Source organism: Sphaerodactylus townsendi, linkage group LG14, assembly GCF_021028975.2.
Source record: "Sphaerodactylus townsendi isolate TG3544 linkage group LG14, MPM_Stown_v2.3, whole genome shotgun sequence".
Lineage (NCBI taxonomy): Eukaryota > Metazoa > Chordata > Lepidosauria > Squamata > Sphaerodactylidae > Sphaerodactylus > Sphaerodactylus townsendi.
In genome coordinates, this window is record NC_059438.1 from 24,839,572 (window position 1) to 24,857,910 (window position 18,339).

At 53.0% G+C, this 18,339-nt stretch overlaps 2 protein-coding genes across 2 annotated transcripts; one reads left to right on the top strand and one right to left on the bottom strand.

The window, feature by feature from the left end:
- Positions 1-1,745: 1,745 nt before the first annotated feature.
- Positions 1,746-5,666, top strand: APRT (adenine phosphoribosyltransferase). The gene is made up of 5 exons (XM_048516123.1): positions 1,746-1,852; positions 3,584-3,687; positions 4,007-4,140; positions 4,334-4,412; positions 4,887-5,666. The coding sequence occupies exons 1-5, from the start codon at positions 1,773-1,775 to the stop codon at positions 5,027-5,029; spliced, it is 540 nt and encodes a 179-aa protein (XP_048372080.1). The 5' UTR covers positions 1,746-1,772; the 3' UTR covers positions 5,030-5,666.
- Positions 5,667-6,129: 463 nt separating this feature from the next.
- On the bottom strand, positions 6,130-13,644 carry CDT1 (chromatin licensing and DNA replication factor 1). The gene is made up of 10 exons (XM_048516122.1): positions 13,310-13,644; positions 12,482-12,613; positions 11,922-12,151; positions 10,788-10,982; positions 10,497-10,645; positions 10,233-10,318; positions 9,595-9,783; positions 8,238-8,381; positions 7,334-7,535; positions 6,130-6,853 (listed from the first exon to the last, which is right to left on the bottom strand). The coding sequence occupies exons 1-10, from the start codon at positions 13,640-13,642 to the stop codon at positions 6,690-6,692; spliced, it is 1,824 nt and encodes a 607-aa protein (XP_048372079.1). The 5' UTR covers positions 13,643-13,644; the 3' UTR covers positions 6,130-6,689.
- Positions 13,645-18,339: the final 4,695 nt, after the last annotated feature.

The following is an 18,339-nucleotide window of genomic DNA, read 5'->3' on the forward strand; positions in this document are numbered from 1 at the left end:
GGGCTGTGTTATTTTTCCTGGATTTGTGGAGTGGGATTGTGGAAGAGACTGTTTTAAACGCAGGCTGAGGAGGAGCGCAGGACTTTAATACCAGGGAAGCTGGAGAGGCCAGGAACAACCACCGCTGTGATGCCTGCCTGGCCAGCAGGAGCCGACCCTGAAGTTCTGGCGGAGACTGGGACAGGCCCTGTGTGGTCAGCCTCAGTTGTATAGGCATGATGTGGTTGTGGAAAAAGGCACACACGCTGCACAAAAAACTCTGCTTTGTGGTTCTATAGTGAAAACTAATGTAATGAGGAGAGTAAAGCAGTGTATTGTCGAAGGCTTTCATGGCTGGAATTGCTAGGGTGTTGTGGGTTTTCCAGGTTGTATGGCCATGTTCCAGTAGCATTTTCTTCTGCAGGCAAAAAGTCAGGAGAAAATGCTACTGGAACACAGCCACACAATCCAGAAAACCCACAACACCCTAGAGCACAGATGTCAAACTCGCAGCCCTCCAGATGTTATGGACTACAGTTCCCATCATCCCCTATCAGCATGATCCTGGCAGGGGATGATGGGAACTGTAGTCCATAACGTCTGGAGGGCCATGAGCTTGACACCTATGCCCTAGAGCAGGGGTCTTCAAACTATGGCCCTCCAGATGTTCACAGACTACAATTCCCATGAGCCCTACCACTTGGCCATGCTGGCAGGGGCTGATGGGAATCGTAGTCCATGAACATCTGGAGGGCAGTAGTTTGAAGACCCCTGCCCTAGAGTAAAGCAGCTTTCTGAATCACCTGACCTGTTGCTTTAATGTGTGGGAAGGGAATGGTGACCATTCTCTGTGGTTGTCTGAATAGCACAGGCGGGCCCAAGCTTCTTTGGGCTTGGGCATGAAGCAGGGTTGGCCACTGTTCGCCCTTGCACCGAGAAAGGCCTGGGTGGCTGTGCAGGGGCAGGCAGGGGCAAAGCACCGCTGCTGAGCTCTTGCTTCAAACGCTCTGCGTGGAGTGGCCCAAAGAGCTGATGCACACAGGAAAAACCCTTGTATTGTTGTGAGTTCATATGGAAACAAGGTGAGGAATCACAGGGGCAGGGGGTAACAAAAAACAATTTGTAAATTTTCACCCCCAGAATTCAAGTGTTCGAGCAGATCCTTTCCCCCCATCTGCCTTTAACGTATTCGGGGCGGGGGGGGGGGAATACGGGACTGTCTTTTGATTAATTTGCAAAGTTGTATTTTTCTGCATGCCTGAGAAGTCCCCCTGTAGATACAACATCCTAACCTTGCTGGGAGGGAAGAAGCCCTTTTGAGAGCCAGCAGGTGCGGCGCTGGGGAGACCCAGGTTCAGATCTCCCCCCTCTGCGATGGAAACTGGATGGATGGTCTTGGGCCAGTCACCTGTGCTCAGCCTAAGCTACCTCACAGGACTGTTGTGAGATGTAGTTGGTGTGGGATACTCCCTGGGGAGAAAGATGGGGAATCAGTGCAATGAACACATGCACGCTAGGGCTCCCCTTTCTCTGGCCAAGACCTGACAACCAGCCCGTGTTCCGTCAGGTGGAGCCTGCTCTTCCAGGGAGTCGCACAGCTCCCCCGAAGACCTGCTCAGAGCCAGGGATGGGAGCCCCTGCTCGTGCGCATGCGCGTCCCTCCAGCGCATCTTTCCTCCCCGCTGCTGAGAAATGGTTTGTTCCCGGCCTCTTGCCCTCCCCCCCCCTTCAATGGTCTCTGCGGAATCCTCGCGCGTGCGCGCTGCGTCTGCAAACTAGGCGAAGTTGGCGCGATGAGCTCGGAGCAGCTGCGGGTCGTGCGCGCGCGGATCAGGGACTTCCCGGACTTCCCCACGGCGGGCGTTTTGTTCCGGTAAGCGGGAGCTGCCAGGCGGGCGCCTCTGTGCATGTGCAAAGGGCGCGAGGTTTTTGCAACCCGGAAGAGAAGGCTGGCCAAAAGGGGGCACGCGGCGGAGCCTCCCATTCATTCGGGGACCTGATTGCCGATGGGGGGGGGAAAGTGTCCTTTGTGCATGGTCAGAGGTGCTCTTGGCGATTCCGCTTCTGCAGGCTTAATGCGGGATTCTGTGGGGAAAAGAGGCTACGGGAGCGCCAGAGGTCGAAGGCTGGCGGGAGGAAGAGGAGGGAGCGCGGGCGGTGCTTCTTCCTTCTGGGAAAGCCGTGCTGACTCGGGGCCCGCCTCGCCCTCTGTCTGTCTGTCTGTCCTCTGCCCCCAAATCAGGCTGAAGCTGAGCTGGAGCCTGGGGCAAAGCAACGGGGATGATAAAGTCGCCGGTCTCGCTGGCTCTGCATCCTTTAGAGCCCTGTAAGGTAGACCAGCAGCGTTCCCCCCATAGCGCAGAACAGGGGCTGGGGCTGAGAATGCCCGTGTGCGAGGAAAGGGAAATTTGAACCCAAGACTCCCTGATTTGTAACCGATTCTCTCAGGCATCGTACTGAGTCCTGAATTCCTTTTATCAGCCCGCTACAAAAGACTGTCAAGAGCCCTTAGCCTTGCCTACCCCACAGAGTTGTTGCTGGGGGAAGGCTGTGTGCCCTACCAGGAGGAGCAACATGGCAGAAGGCCGGGACCCAGATGCTTTCGCTGGGATGTTTCTCTGCAAGGTTTGCCCCGTGAGCACCAACCCTTGTTGTGGTTATCCCACAGAGAAACAGGATATTTGTAGCGTGTGTGAAAAGAAAGGGCAGAGCAGGCTGGGAAATGCATGGAGATTTTGGGAGGGAGGGGGGACCTCAGTGAGTACAAGGCCATCAAGCCCACCCTCCAAAGCAGCTGCTTTCTCCAGGCGAACCGACCTCTGTTGTCTAGGGATCAGTGGAAATTCCAGATCTCCACCCCACCCCAACCTACCGCAGAGCCTTCCGGACCCCAGGAACTTCCTTCCATAAGAACTGGCCTGCTGGATCAGACCAGAGTCCATCTAGTCCAGCACTCTGCTACTCGCAGTGGCCCACCAGGTGCCTTTGGGAGCTCACATGCAGGAGGTGAAAGCAATGGCCTTCTGCTGCTGCTGCTGCTCCTGAGCACCTGGTCTGCTAAGGCATTTGCAATCTCAGATCAAGGCAGATCAAGACTGGTAGCCATAGATCGACTTCTCCTCCATAAATCTATCCAAGCCCTTTTTAAAGCCATCCAGGTTAGTGGCCATCACCACCTCCTGTGGCAGCATATTCCAAACACAAATCACACGTTGTGTGAAGAAGTGTTTCCTTTTATTAGTCCTCATTCTTCCCCCCAGCATTTTCAATGGATGCCCCCTGGTTCTAGTATTGTGAGAAAGAGAGAAAAATGTCTCTCTGTCCACATTTTCTACCCCATGCGTAATTTTATAGGCTTCAATCATATCCCCCCTCAGACGTCTCCTCTCCAAACTAAAGAGTCCCAAACGCTGCAGCCTCTCCTCATAAGGAAGGTGCTCCAATCCTTCAATCATCCTCGTTGCCCTTCTCTGCACTTTTTCTATCTCCTCGATATCCTTTTTGAGATGTGGCAACCAGAACTGAACACAGTACTCCCAAGTGCGGTCGCACCACAGCTTTATATAAGGGCATGACAATCCATGGCAATATTCTCTCCCCCCAGAGATATCAGCCCGCTGCTGAAGGACCCGGAGGCATTCAGGACCGCTATTGACATCCTGGAAACTCACGTGAAAGACAAGCATCCCCAGGTGGATTTCATTGCAGGTGAGTTGGGAGGAGTCAGATTTCCAGAAGTGTCAGAGCAAATGGAGCTCTACATGGGAGCCGCCTCAGGTGGCTGAATGTGCCGCCTTCAAGCATCCCTTGCAACCAGAAGGGAGAAGGGGGGGTGGCCTGGCCTTCTCCGACAGAGCAGTTCTCTTACAGGGAGGGAGTCTTGTTTCATGTGGAGGAGCATCCCGCACCTGGTAGAACATCTTCTCTGCTGCTTGGGAGGAGGAGGAGGAGGTCCGCAGCCTCTCTGAAGGCACAGTTGCCAGTTAACCGACAGAGCTGGCAACTTCTTCACTTCTGCTTTTGGCAGGTCTGGATTCGCGAGGCTTCCTGTTTGGACCCGTCCTGGCTCAGCGACTGGGAGTCGGGTTTGTGTTGATCCGCAAAAAGGGGAAGCTTCCGGGCCGAACAGAATCCGTCTCCTACACTCTTGAATACGGCAAGGTAATGGACTTATTTGGCAGGCCACGGCAACGCTCAGGCGTGGGATCTGGCCCAGTTCTGGCGGACACAAGTTTGGTCGGCTCCGGTTGCCCAGGCTTGCGACTTTGGAGACACAGAGCTGGGCTTGTGGATCTGGTCCCCCTTGGCCAGCTGTTATTTACCAATTAAGCAAGACTCGTTTCCTGCCCTGCAGGCAGAGCTCGAAGTTCAGGGCGATGCAGTGGAGCCGAGCCAGAAAGTGATCTTAATCGACGACTTGCTTGCCACGGGAGGTGAGAACAGCCACTTGGCAGTGTAACCATTAGCTGTGCTTGTGTGGTGTGTTTGTAACTTTATGGCCACACCTGGGTCAGAAATCCACAGCACCTTGAGAGGTTCATCTCCTTTTAATTGCCTTAAGCTGTTCTGGGCTTTTGTGATGAAAAAGGTCATGTGTGTGGAACAGGGGGCGAAATACCTCCCCCCACCCCCGGTCCCCTAAAAGAGCAACAGGCTGCAAGCTTAACACTCCACACAGATCAAGGAATGGCCCCTTCCTTCTGTTGATTGGCAGACATCCCTTCTGGGACTACCCCACTGTCGCCAGACACTGCACACCTTTCCACACCTTTTGCTCTTTCCACACCTTTTGCTTTTCAGTGCACTTTCTTAAGGCAGCAAATTCTGGACAGGTGACTGAAACCTGTTTAGAAGAGTTGTTTTTCGTTTGCACTGCAGCCGTCTGACCTTTGTTCTCTTTTGCCCAGGAACGATGCGAGCGGCCTGCGAACTGATGTCCAAGCTGAAGGCTGAGATCCTGGACTGTGTGGTGCTCATAGAGTTAAAATTCCTCAAAGGGGCAGACATGCTCAAGCCCTTCCCGCTGCATTCAGTGTTGCAGTACGAGTGAGGCACAGGGGAGGGCTCTCAGCCTGCGTTTCAGGGGACTCCTCCTTGCACCATTTCAAGCATCTTTCCAGCTGTGCCGGGCATTCACTTGGCCCGCACATGTACCTTGTAAGCCTGCTTCAGGAAAGAAAGCAGGCCATGTTCAGTCTCTATAAAGGGGCAGCCACAGCTGCACTGACCTTTGTTAACTCTTGACAGCAGGTGGGCACAGTAATTAGGGAAGATGCCAGTTATTTTTGGGGCCAAAACAACCCTGGCATGTTGAGATACTACTTTTGCGTGGTGGGGGAAAGATGGAGGACTCCCCACCCTTCTGGATTTTGCAACTTAAGCTGTTGTCTTATTTATGGTGAGATCCTCCGTGGTTGCCAACATCTACGTTAGTAGCCTTTGACAGATAAGTGGAGACATCTGATTCCATAAATGGGGGCAAAGACTGCCTTGCTCAGAAACCGCTGGGTGGCTACTGCCAGATCAAACACTGGCCTTGCTGGGGTGTTTTTTTAAATTGGTGCCATCTGTGGCAGAGAGCGGGCCATCCTGCCAGCTGAGCAGTTATGCTGAGGAAATGTTTCATCTGTATTGACAAATGTTATGCATGCTGCCCTTCTGCAGTTAAGAACGCATTATGCAAACTCGCAAGGAATCTGACTTTCTTTTTTGCTTTTGGGGGCCAACGCCTGAGAAATCAGCTAAAGGGGGAGGGGTGAGTGAAGTCTCTATTTCAAGGAGAGGCTGTGCCATTGCAACATCTGCAACTCTGGCTGCACGGTAGAGGCGGGGGGATCTGGACCGTGGAATGCGTCAGCTCCCCTCTTCCAAGGGCAAAAGCATTGTTATTTATTCATTAGTTTTTAAAACATGCAAAAACAGTTGGTACTCTGCACTGTGTATTATTTTGAATTCTGGCAGATGTTGAAACAAAATTCCAGCTAATTGAGAGAAGCCAGGTGGGTGTGGATCCAGAAATAGCAACCCCCCCCCCCCACACACACACACAAAGCCTTGCATGTAAGCTCTGATTCCAACTGCTGTAGGAGAGGTACCCCAGAGCCCCCAACTCTTCACTCCTGGAAGTCACACCTGCACAGCACACATAGAAAGGGAACAAGGTGAGCACTTTTTATTTTGACACAGAACTTTCTTGGTAGGATTACCCCTCTGGAAAACTCATGTTAGTTCTTGCCCCTCAACTCATGTTTAATACTAAAGTCTGAATTCATCAGTCCTAAAAAGCAGAACCAAAAGAACGTTTTAAAAACAGGAAATGGTTTCTCGGTCTCCCAGTGGAAAGTGCAACCCCGCCCAACTCCCAAGCCTGGGTTAGTGGAAACTTGCATCGGGAAAAGGAGTCCGTGGTCTTCCTCCAAGCTTGCAAGAGAGTGAAGCTGGGCCCTTCCAAAGTCACGGTGATCCATCCAGTGGTCCTGGCCTTGCAGAAGCAAGCAAACGCGAGAAGTGCCTCCCCTGGAGTTTGCAACTTGGAAGTAGGAGCAATATTTTGGGGAGAAGGGGGATAGATGCTGAAACTATAAATTTAAACAACACTTGTAGCTTACAGTCTTCTGCAAGGGACCAAGGGGGAAAAACCCTCTTGAAGCCCTTGCCCAGGCAGAGTTCTTGGTGTCCTTGTGAACATCTCTGGACACAGCAGCACGGAGTCAGAGCTTCTCTTCTTCTTTGGCCCGGGCAATCAGGCGCTCTGTGATGACATTAAGGTCAAGGCTTTTGTCCAGTTTGATGTAGGTCTCAGTCCGAATGGGCAGAACGCTCACCCAGTCTGGCAACAGCTCCGAGAAGAGGCGAAGGTGCTGCTCCATCTCTCCTGCAAGGACAAACATTCGGACTTCAACGGCTGGCCACTGGGCCTGCTGCATCACCCGGACAGCAATCATCCCTGTTTGGCTATGACAAACGCCAGCAAGCCTATACCTCTGCAAGAGAAGGCAGGCCTCCGCTGCTCCACATTTTATTTGTTTAAACTATTTAGTAACCACCTTCTTTACAGAGCTGATGCTGGACTACAATTTAGAGTACACTAAACAATGTTTAAAGTCACCCCCAGACAGAAATGGTTGGAGGCAGTTTCTCTGGCCAACGGGAGCTCAGGTTGGGAATACTCAGTGGGTCTTGTTGAAGAGGAGGAGAAGACAGGACCCAGATGGAGCAGCTCTTCGGCAGAGACAAGAGCCCGGGCTCACCCCCCGCAGCAAGCAGCTGTTATCAGAGCAGATGCAGCTGCCCTTCCCTGATGGACATTTTGTCTGATAAAACAAGCAGCACCCTTCCCGCTCTCTCTCCTCACCCGGCGTCAGGAGGCCCCGGTAGCTCTCTGCCATCCGCTGGCATGCCGCCTCCATGGTGAGGGCCTGCTTCTTCTCAGCCACAAACACGTTGCGCAGCACCCGTGCCATCTCAGGCAGCCGGGCCAGCCGGGCCAAGCGGAGCTCTTGCAGGGGGTCACGCGTCATCAACGCCTGCAGCTTCTGGGCTTCCTTGGCTCTGACCTGAAAAGGGCCAGCAGGTAAGCAGTGGGAAGAGGAGGAGTTTGGATTTATATCCCCCCTTTCTCTCCTGTAAGGAGACTCAAAGGGCCTTACGATCTCCTTTCCCTTCCCATCCACAACAAACACCCTGTGAGGTAGGTGGGGCTGAGAGAGCTCCGAAGAACTTTGACTAGCCCAAGGTCACCCAGCCGGCGTGTGCTGGAGTGCACAAGCTAAACTGGTTCACAGCTCAAGTGGCAGAGCAGGGAATCAAACCCGGTTCTCCAGATTAGAGTGCACCTGCTTTTAACCACCACGCCACTGCTGCTGAAAGCCTGGCTTGGCTTCTCCTCTGTAGCCCTCCACCCAGTCCCCTCCTGGGCTGTGGAAAGGTCTCTGCCTTTCTCTGCTGGAGCTTCTCAAGGGTCCTCCTGGCCAAAGGGGATGCCTGCAAGATGCAGGGGAGCGAGACCAGGTCACAGGCCAGATCATTAGCCAGTTTACCTTTCCACACTTACTGTTCCAGGTGAGCAATGAACCCTGGGATAGTTCCTTGACAGGAAGCTTATCACCTGTGGCTGGCCTCCTCCCCAAAAGTGGTCACCAGGAGCTCCATCTTCTTTGGGGCAGCCAGAAACTACTACAGCCCTCTCCATTTTCACCAGGACCCCACATATCCTCTGCTGCCCCAGCAGCATCTTTGAGGCAGGAGAAGCCACTCACCCGCTCCAACAGGGACTGTGACACCCCCTTCAGGCTGCTGGGAGTGGTCGCTGGAGAGCGTGGGGCAGACCTCGGAGGAGTCTCCAGCACAGCGGGGCCGGCTTCGGCTGTCTTCAGGGCCAGATTGGCCAGCGCCTTCTCCATCTGTTCGCAGAGGAATCGTCTTTCAGTCAGTGCAAGCAAAGAGGATTCACGTGCTGCTTAAAAATGCACCCCCTTCGTCAATAGAAGTACAGCGTGTAGATCTGGGGACATAACAGTACCTCCCTATTCTGCACTGGTCAGACCTCACCTGGAATGCTGTGTTCAGTTCTGGGCACTGCAATTTAAGGAGGATATTGACAAGCTGGAACGGGGCCAGAGGAGGGCAACCAAAATGGTCAAAGGTCTGGAGTCCATGCCCTACGAGGAGAGGCTTACAGAGCTGGGGATGTTTCGTTTCGTGCAGAGAAGGTTAAGAGGTGACATGACAGCCATGTTTAGATATTTGAAGGGATGTGGTGTTGGGGAGGGAAGCGCTGTGTGGATTACTGTGAATCCAACAGACTGACAATTAATTATGAAAAAACCAAGGTATTGGTCTTCTCTAGGCGCTTTAAGAAGCTCACATGGGCAATGAAAAGCACCCAAATTGAACAGGTTAAGCGCTATAAAGGCTTGCTAAAGATATTTGAAGGGATGTCATGTTGGGTAGGGAGCAAGCTTGTTTTCTGCTGCTCCAGAGACTGGGACCAGGAGTCATGGGTTCAAGGTGAAGGAAAAGAGATTCCACCTAAACATCATGAAAAACTTCCTGACAGAAAGGGCAGTTCGACAGTGGAATGCACTTTTGGGGGGTTTCTGAGTAGAGTCTCTTTCTTTGGAGGTTTTTAAAGAGCGGCTGGATGGCCATCTGTCAGGGGTGCTTTGATTGTGTGTTCCTGCGTGGCAGGAGGTTGAACTTGTTGGCCCTTGGGGTCTCGTCCAACTCTAGGATTCACAATTATTATTGCTGTTTGGCAACCAGTTGCTAGTAGGCAGTCACCTTGATGCTGCAGGGATTCTTAATGGTGCAGTACTAGGGTGGCTGCTCCTCTCTGGCAAACAACCAGAACAGGGTAGACTGCCAATCCCCCTCCTCCCCAGTTAGTTTCGGGCCTTTTTTTGCCAGCAGGTTCCAACACTGCCCCGAAAGTCTTTTCCCCTCAAGAGGAGTGTTGCCAGGGATTGGGACCCAAGCAAAGTTGAGTCAGCTCTGCGGCAACCAGCTCACTCGTCCTCTGCAGCCAGAAACAAGAAGAGCTCCTAAATCTTGCGGCAGGAAGACTGCCAGAAAGACAGCATCTGTATATCCCACAGCCCGGCCAAACGTCCTCACCTTCGGGGTCAGCATGGTGCGTGCCTTCGCCAAGACTTCCTGAGCCGTGGTGAGCTTATCCACCTGGGGGGGCTGAGGCAGCTCAGCCGGCACAATATCAGGCACTTCGTCAGTTTTGAATCGAGGGTGCCACCTGGCCAGCTTGTCATCCTGGACCACCATTGGAGGGTTGAGGGATGCCAGAAAAGCCTGCAGAGAGACACGGGACGTTAGCACAAGGGCCCTGCATGTCGCTTGGCCCACCTCCCAGCCATCCCTGACCCTGAGCTGCAAATAAGAGCTATCCCAATCTCTGCAACCTCAACCTGTCCTAGATAAAGTTGTGTTTCCCCAGAAAAAAACAGGTTTGCAACTTAAAGTGTTCCCGGTGCCATCTTAAGGTGTTTCTGGGGTCAATCGAGGTCCAGGTGGCTCAGAGTGCATTTTGGCTGGTGGCCCAGTTGCACCCGTACTGGACAGAGAGAGCTGGGCTTATGTCACCTATTCTCTGGTCATCTCCAGATTATATTACCCACCTCACAGGGTTGTTGTGAAAGTAAAATTGAGGAGAGAACTTTGGGCTTCCACTCGGAATAAATGTGGGGGATAAATGAATCAAACAGCCACAAAAGAGATCCCGTCGAGGCGAAAAGACTCACCTTGTGATGCTCTTTGACAATGTTAATTAGGTTCCTGTTGAACACTTTTTGGCGTTCTAGCAAACGCGATGCCGACAGCTTTGCGCCTGAAACCGAGAAGAGGGGGGTTTGTTTCTTCTCACTCAGTGACCTCCGTGGGATCTGGGTGCACTCCAGCCCTCTTGGCTGGGACATGCGTGCCGTTCACAAAAAGCACATAATTCACAAATTCAATTAAGCCCACCCCCGCACGGACTCTGCTACAAGGAGCGTGATAGAACACACCTTCTCCCACCACAGGTTCAATGGTGAGGTGGTAGGCACCTCGCTTCAGGCCTCCGCCACTGAAGGAAGGGATGTTCTTCTCCTGACGCAGTGTGTAGGCAGTTGGGTGCACCGCCTTGATCTGGCCCACGTTCCGCTCTTCGAATTGCCTTCCGTTCATCACATTAAAATAGAAGGGCCAGAAATTAGCATCAGGACATGGGGAGGCCCCTGCCCCCAAATCCTCTCGCTCTGTGCTCAAGAGCCAGATGGCCGCCAGACACGTTCTTTGCGCCCAAGATACAAACTCACTTGTGCAACATATCCTGGACGCCCTGCTTGACCTTGGCGAAGGTCACCATCTCAGACCGGTTGAAAAGCATCCCCACGATGGTGTCCATGCTGCGGAACATCTCGGCCAGCAGCCGGTACTTGTAGGGCAGCGTGAGCCCAGGGGGCAGATCCTGGGCAAGGCTGTGGAATCGCTGGTAGGCTGGCATTCTCTCACTGGCAAAGAACAAGAGGGGGGCAGGGAGAGTCAGTGGGAAGGGGAGCAAATACTGGCAAAAAGGCCTCTACAGAAATTTGCAGGCTGGAGCAACTCGTTCTATGCCAGGTGAAAACCAGGTTTTTAAAAGTTACATCAACATAACCAAAGTGGCCACTAGAAGAAGAATTTATTTACAGTCAATGACCAGATATATTACAAAACTCCAAAATACCTACAACAAAACAAGAATGCAGATCTCTCTCCCGTATCCCAGCACTATCCATCTATATATCATTATACTTTGTAAACACACCAAACAGCATAAAAATACTAAACAAAATAAAAATATCTAAGGGGGATACCATATTCAGATCATTTTTTTTCTTTTTCATAATGAATAGACAGAATTTTGCTACCCATTTAGTAATATTCTCCTTCTTCTCTTGTAATAGTTTTTCACAACAAACTTTATCAGAACAATATGTCATTTTGTGTAGTAGACGTGACAGGCATTTTTTCCTGGCCTCCTCATAAAGGGGACACTTTAATAACACGTGCTCTATAGTTTCTACAGACTTCAGAGAGCAAAAACATAACCTTGCAGCGTAAGGTATCTTTTGATATTTCCCTTCTAAGACTGCAAAAGTGGTCACTAAGCAGGTCAAAATCCACATTCAGTCATTTGCCAGGAGACCCGGTTTTCTAGCAGAACATCTGCAGAGGTTCCCAGGACTGCGTTGAACTGTGATTGTCTACAGGGGTCCATCTAGAGCAGGGGTCTGCAACCTGCGGCACTCCAGATGTTCATGGACTGGCCATGCTGGCAGGGGTTGATGGGAATTGTAGTCCGTGAACATCTGGAGAGCCGCAGGTTGCAGACCCCTGATCTAGAGAACCCACAGGACACCTTCACGTTTCACCCGCAAGTCCGTTCTCCACGCCACTTCTTGCCTCACCTGTCCTTTGCCTCTGGCTGGAGATCTTGCGCCACCGACTGAAGTCCTGAGAGGCTTTTCTTTTCCTCCTTTGCGTGGATCTTGGACTCCAGCAGCCGTGCCCGCTGCAGCCTGCTCTTGACGTCTTCCTTGGCTCTGGAGGTGCCAACTGGAAGAATGCCTTTCTGGGTCAGCGCCTGGACCTTCTCCAGCCGGCACCTCAGCTGCGCAAGCGTCTCTCTGGCCAGATCCTATCATGGCAAAAAAAGCCGGAAGGTGGCAACGCAGCTTCGGTTAGGAAGATGGCGGCTTTCAGCTATTCGCAGGTGATTAACTAACGGTGCCTTGTTTCAGAAAACCAGGAGGAACACAGCCCAGAAAGACCACAGACACCCCCACCGTGGAAGGCCAGACTAGGCCTGTCTCCAGCAAGTGGAGAAGCCTATACTCTAGCTTTTGAAATATTTAGGGTGTTGTGGTTTTTCTGGGTTGTATGGCTGTACTCCAGTAGCATTTTCTCCTGACATTTCGCTTGCATCTGTGGCTGGGGAAGGGGTTCCACCCACCCTGGCCCTGTTTACCTTCTCCTCTGGCACAGCCAGGCCTGGCAGCTCTCCGGCCTCCTGCTTCTGGCCCGGTGAGAGGCTCACGTTCACCAGATCCTTCTCCTTCTTGTCCATATTGGAGGGGGTGGGAAAAGAGGGGTGCGGGACCTGCAAGGGAAGCAGTGCTTTGGATTCTGCAATTCACCACAGGCAGGGGAAAGGCCTGGCTTGCTTTATTTTGTATTTATGGTTTTATGTTATTGTTACTGGCTTTATGCGTAAATTTTATTGCATTGTGTACACCGCCCAGAGCCCTTCAGGGGTGGGCAGTATATTGAATTTAAATAAATAAATATTTAACAATAACGTCTTGGGGGTGGGACACATTTCCAGACAAGGGGGAGAGCCGTGGCAAACCTTTGGCACTCCAGATGTTATGGACTACAATTCCCATAAGCCCCTGCCAGGATGGCTATTGGCCATGCTGGCAGGGGCAGATGGGAATTGTAGTCCATAACATCTGGAGTGCCAAAGGTTCGCCATCAGAAGCTATTAAATCAAAATACTTAAGTGGATCTTCCATAATCAGAGATAGCCTACTTCTGGCTTCCAAGGGGGAGGGGGTGTCCCGAGAAGCTCCCAACCAGCCTGCCCAGATCCAGCCCCTGCTAATCTCGGAGCTGCTGGCCCGATGAGGCCCTCTCCACATGAAGAAGGCTGCCCGGCCCACGGCCAAGGGGAGCCAGGTTCGAATTCCCCTGGAGCAGCTGCTGGCCCGGCCCAGACACCCTCACGGGGCTGTCGTGAGAGAACGGGTCCCGGCCTGAGTTCCGATGCGAGGGCCCGCGCTTCGGTTCCACTCACCGCCTCCGGGGGCATCGCCAGCTTCTTCCTGGCCGTGCCCTTCTGCCCGCGCCGCGCGGGGACCAGGCCCGAGGGCTCCGCCTCCAGCCCCGCGCCCGACCGGCGCCTCTTCCTGCTGCCCGGTGTGGCGGGGGTCTGCGGGCGGGCGGGCGCGGGGGGCGAGGCCAGCCAAGGCGGCGGCGGCGGCTGTGGCTCGGGGCTGGGTCCCGCCGAGGCTTCTTCCGGGGCGCCGCGGACTTTCCTGCGCTTGGCGCCCGCCGGCCCCTTCTTGCTCCGGGCGAAGAAGTCGGTCACCTGCAGCTGCGCCATGGCTGACCCGCCCGTCCCGACCATGTGGCGCCGCTCGCCGCCCGCCTCGCAATGGTGGCTCCGACTTTCGCGGGAAACTCTCAGGCCCCGCCCCCTGCTGGGAGGGCCTTGGCGCCGCTCACTCCTTAAAGGCGCCGCGTCCTCAAATCTGCTGGGATGCCGGCGGTGGCGCAGCTGTGGCTGCTTTCGTCTTCAGGGGGGAGAGCCTCTCGCCTGGCCGCAGGCGCGCTCAGGAGGGGCACAGAGGGGCTCGTCCCTCGGGCCTTCCGCTGGGTCCCTGCCCCACTGGCTGCACTGTGGAAGCATCTGGGGCGGGGTCTCCAACCCGTGTCCCTCAAGATGTTAATGGACTACGATTCCCATCAGTCTCTGCCAACCGGCAGATGTGATGAGAATCGTAGTCCATGAACATATGGAGGGTCGCAAGTTGGAGACCCCTAGGCTAGGGGGAGTGTACATACAGACGGAAGCCCGAGATTTGCACCTTCGCTGACTTCAAGCCAGAGGCCACCGAGGACTCCACAAAGCCCAGGAATTTGCTTCTGGGGTGGTAGCCACAGTAATAAAAAGGAACCTCCATATCTGGAGGCAGTCAACCTCACCAGGACTAAGGAGCAATGTCAGCACAGGCCACACAGCCTCTACGCCATATTTGCAGATCCTCCAAGGCTCCTGCCTAAGACAAGATGTTGGCTAAAAAGACTTGGATTTATATATCCCCCCTTTCTCTCCAGCAAGGAGACTCAAAGGGGCTTACAAACTCCTTTCCCTTGCCCGCCAACATACACCCTGTGAGGTAGGTGGGGCTGAGAGAGCTCCAAAGAACTGTGACAAGCCCAAGGTCACCCAGCTGGCATGTGCTGAAGTGTACAAGCTAATCTGGTTCACCAGATAAGCCTCCACAGCTCAAGTGGCAGAGCAAATCCAGTTCTCCAAATTAGAGTGCAACTGCTCTTAACCACTGGTTCAAGAGGGACCATTTGGCTAATCCAGCTCTTCTCATGTTTTTGTGGCAAATTGCCCCTCCCACCCCCACCACCTTCACAGGGAGAGACTAATGGGTGCCTGCAATCCCCTTCTAATGGCTCAGTAATGACACTTTACGCCTCCCCTGCAAGGTGGGCCTATGTGAGCCGATATTGTAGCAGGAAGGCCAAAGGAAAGCTGCTTTCCCAAGGAAGGGAATCACATCCCTCCCCGCCAGTGGTACCAGGCATCCACAGATGCTTTGTGCAAATAAGTAGAGGCTCTCATTGAGTCACCCTTTGCATCTGGTTTCCACGGCCACTCTGCAGTGGCACCCGGCTAGTTGCAGCTCTGCTTCAGGACTCTGAAGCGAGCAGCCCAGAATTGCCTGGGGAAGCCTCCCGCAAGCACCTGGGGGGGTGGGGGTGGTTATAATGAATCCGCTGGAATTAATTTCTGAGATCGATGCCTGTCCAAAGCCTGACAGATGCTCTTATTGAACCTGACTCAGCCAGAAGGCAGACTGGCCAGCCAGCCAGTGTGCACAAAGCAGATTGCTCCTGCTGCTGACAGGATGTAGATGCACTCTGGCTGCTTCTCTTGGGGCTGGGGGACGAGTTTGAAAGACGCCTGCTTCTTCCAGGAGCTGGCCTCTCTGGCTATCCCACCCCAGCCACCAGAGAGACACATCTGGTGCACAGCTGCTCCTGTCATGAGACTTGCCTGCTTGTGAGGTGTAGGAGGCAGCCGCAAATGGGCCTTAGCTTGTTTGGATGGAGTAGCAGGGGAGCTTTCGAAAGAGGCCTTTTGGGGGCAACGTGCAAGTCACTCACCCACACGCATGGTTGGCATGAAGGGCAGGAACATTTTCCAAATCCTGTTCCCCATAACAGATGGTTGCCTCCAGGAAGCCCATGCCAAGGCCGTACCCCTCCCCTCTCCCATTACTCAGGTGAGCATCCTCTTTGAACATGAGGTTCATCTTAGCATTGAAGAAGAAGAGTTTGGAATTATATCCCCTCTTTCTTTCCTGTAAGGAGACTCAAAGGGGCTTACAATCTCCTTCCCAGTCTCTCACAACAAACACCCTGTGAGGTGGGTGGGGCTGAGAGAGCTCCGAAGAACTGTGACTAGCCCAGGGGTCCCCAAACTTTTTAAACAGGGGGCCAGTTCACTGTCCCTCAGACTGTTGGAGGGCCGGACTACAAAAAACTATGAACAAATTCCTATGCACAAATGATTGTAAAATGTTTGATTTCACCTTTCAGCCTTTCTGTCATGGTCTATTTTTAGAACAGTGACCAAAGTATGTCAAGTACAGGGTGGGCTCCAAATATTGTTGGGGAGGCTGTGGAATACCTTCCCCTGTAAAAAAAAAGCAGAACTTTCCCAATGAAGCATTCCATCTAACCCAGGATCAGGTATCTTCCTGGGTTCTTCCTCCCTAGCAGCCAGCGAGCGATTCACCAGCCTGGCTGATGCCAATGGGAGTGAGCCGGAACAGAAAGCCTGAGAGCAACACATGGAGTAGCCGAAAGGGAAGGGCGGAGCAGGAGTTGCCACGTGTAAGGTTTCCAACTCTGGGTCAGAAAATTCATGGAGATTTGGGGGTGCCATCATGCAATTGCAATCAACAGCCGTTGGGGCCGGTTCCTCCTCTCCCTCGAACCCCCACTGCACATGAATGGAGCCATCGCCGCCATGCCTGGTGGGCCAGATAAATGCCTTCAGGGGGCCACATTTGGCCCCCGGGCCGTAGTTTGGGGACCCCTGGACTAGCCCAAAAGTCACTCAGCGGGCATGTGTTGGAGTGCACAGGCTAATCTAGTACCCCAGATAAGCCTCCACAGCTCAAGTGGCAGAGCAGGGAAATCAAACCCGGTTCTCCAGATTAGAGCGCACCTGCTCTTAACCACTATACCACGCTGAATAGACCTAAAATGGGTTTAGTCCATTCATAAATCTGGCAGTCACCACCACTTCTTGTGGCCTTGAGTTCCATAAAGTCATTACACCCTGTGTGAAGCGCTTTTGTCTGTGCTGAATCTTTGATCCACGAGCTTGGCCCTTTCCCCACTTACCATTTGCTGCGCGCTACTCTCCCCAAATAGCGCGTGGTCCAGCGGCGCTCCCCACAAGTCCGGGTGGCGACAACGCAGACTCTGCGCTCTCACGTCCCCTCAGCGTGCGTCATTTCTGGCACTGAAGAAACTGCACCTTCTGCGCGGTGCAGTGGGGAACACGACCCCGCGGCGGAAATCGCTCGCGCTGAGAGTAGTGCGCCGCAAACCGTAAGTGGGGAAAGGCCCCTTAACCAAGCGCCCCTGTGTTCCAGGGTTATGGAAGGGAGAGACAAAGTTCTCCTTCCACACTGTGCATAACTTTATAAACCTCTATCATGGCACTATGTGCCTGCCAGTGTGATGTAGTGGTTAGAACTGTCAGCCCAGGGACCCAGAATCCCCACTCAGCCATGGAAGCTTGCTGGGTTACCTTGAGCCAAACCTACCTCACAAGGTGGTTGTGATGATAAAATAGAAGCAAAAAGAACAACGTAAGCTGCTTTGGGCTGCTCTAGTGTTTTTCGTAGAGTTGGAAGAGACCCCAAGGGCCATTGAGTCCAACCCCCTGCAATGCACAATCAAAGCACTCCTGACAGGTGGCCATCCAGCCTCTCTTGAAAAACCTTCAAAGACCTTTTCCCCATTGGGTACTTTACAGCGCACACCTCTTGGGGACAGGGAGCTGTTTATTTTTGTCTCCGACTCCAGAAGGTCACGTGTCCCCCGATCCTGATGCATAAATAATTAATAGCCATAACAATTTATTGTCGAAGGCTTTCACGGCCGGAATCACTGGGGTGCTGTGTGGTTTCTGGGCTGTATGGCCGTGTTCTAGCAGCATTCTCTCCTATGCTGAATGCTGCTAGAACACGGCCATACAGCCCGGAAACCACACAGCACCCCAGTCGTAACAATTAATTGCCGCGTATTCCAGGTTGGCACTGCATGCACAGAGGTGATTATTTATTACATGAATAATGCATCATGCTGAAAGCAGTTTTGGGGGGGCAGCCCAGGAGGCTTAGAGGGCCAGGCCGTTTGTCTGTCATCTGTGCAAAAGCTCCCCTCACGGCAAAAACCCTCTAGGTTTGTCACTTGGGACGGAAGAGTGAGGCTGGCCAAGAGAACGGTGGGGTGTTTGGCAACCTGTTGTGCCCATAGCTGTTGCCGCTGTTATGTTCATTACAAAGAAACAGCTGAGTTGACTCTTGGGAAATAGGCAATCCGTAGAGACAATTGGATGACGTTTCCGCCTATTCAGAATGCAAGCCCTCCTGCCAGGGAATTTGAAGAATTTCCTGTTTCCTGTTAGAAAGCAAAGCAGAGCTTTCCAACTGTGGGGGCAGAGCATGGCGGGTGGGGTGGGGGGTCCTTAACGTTCCAGAGATGAACAGAGGGTGGTGCCTTCCTCTGCGTCCACCCAAGACCTAGTTGGACTGAACATTCCCTGGCAGATACCCTAAGCATGAGTTACAGAGAAGGCATGTGCAATCCATGTACAGTGGACACTTGGTTGTTCTCCATATGTTCGTTGTGTGATTCTCATGTTACGGTCAGCACATGCACCGGTGGGTGTGTAATACAAACCTGACACTTGCCAGAGGTTTCCTTCATAAAGTGAATGTGCACCGGCTCTTGTTTACAAATACATGTTCAGGTGTTCACTGTAGCCTGTGAATAGGGTTAGAGAGC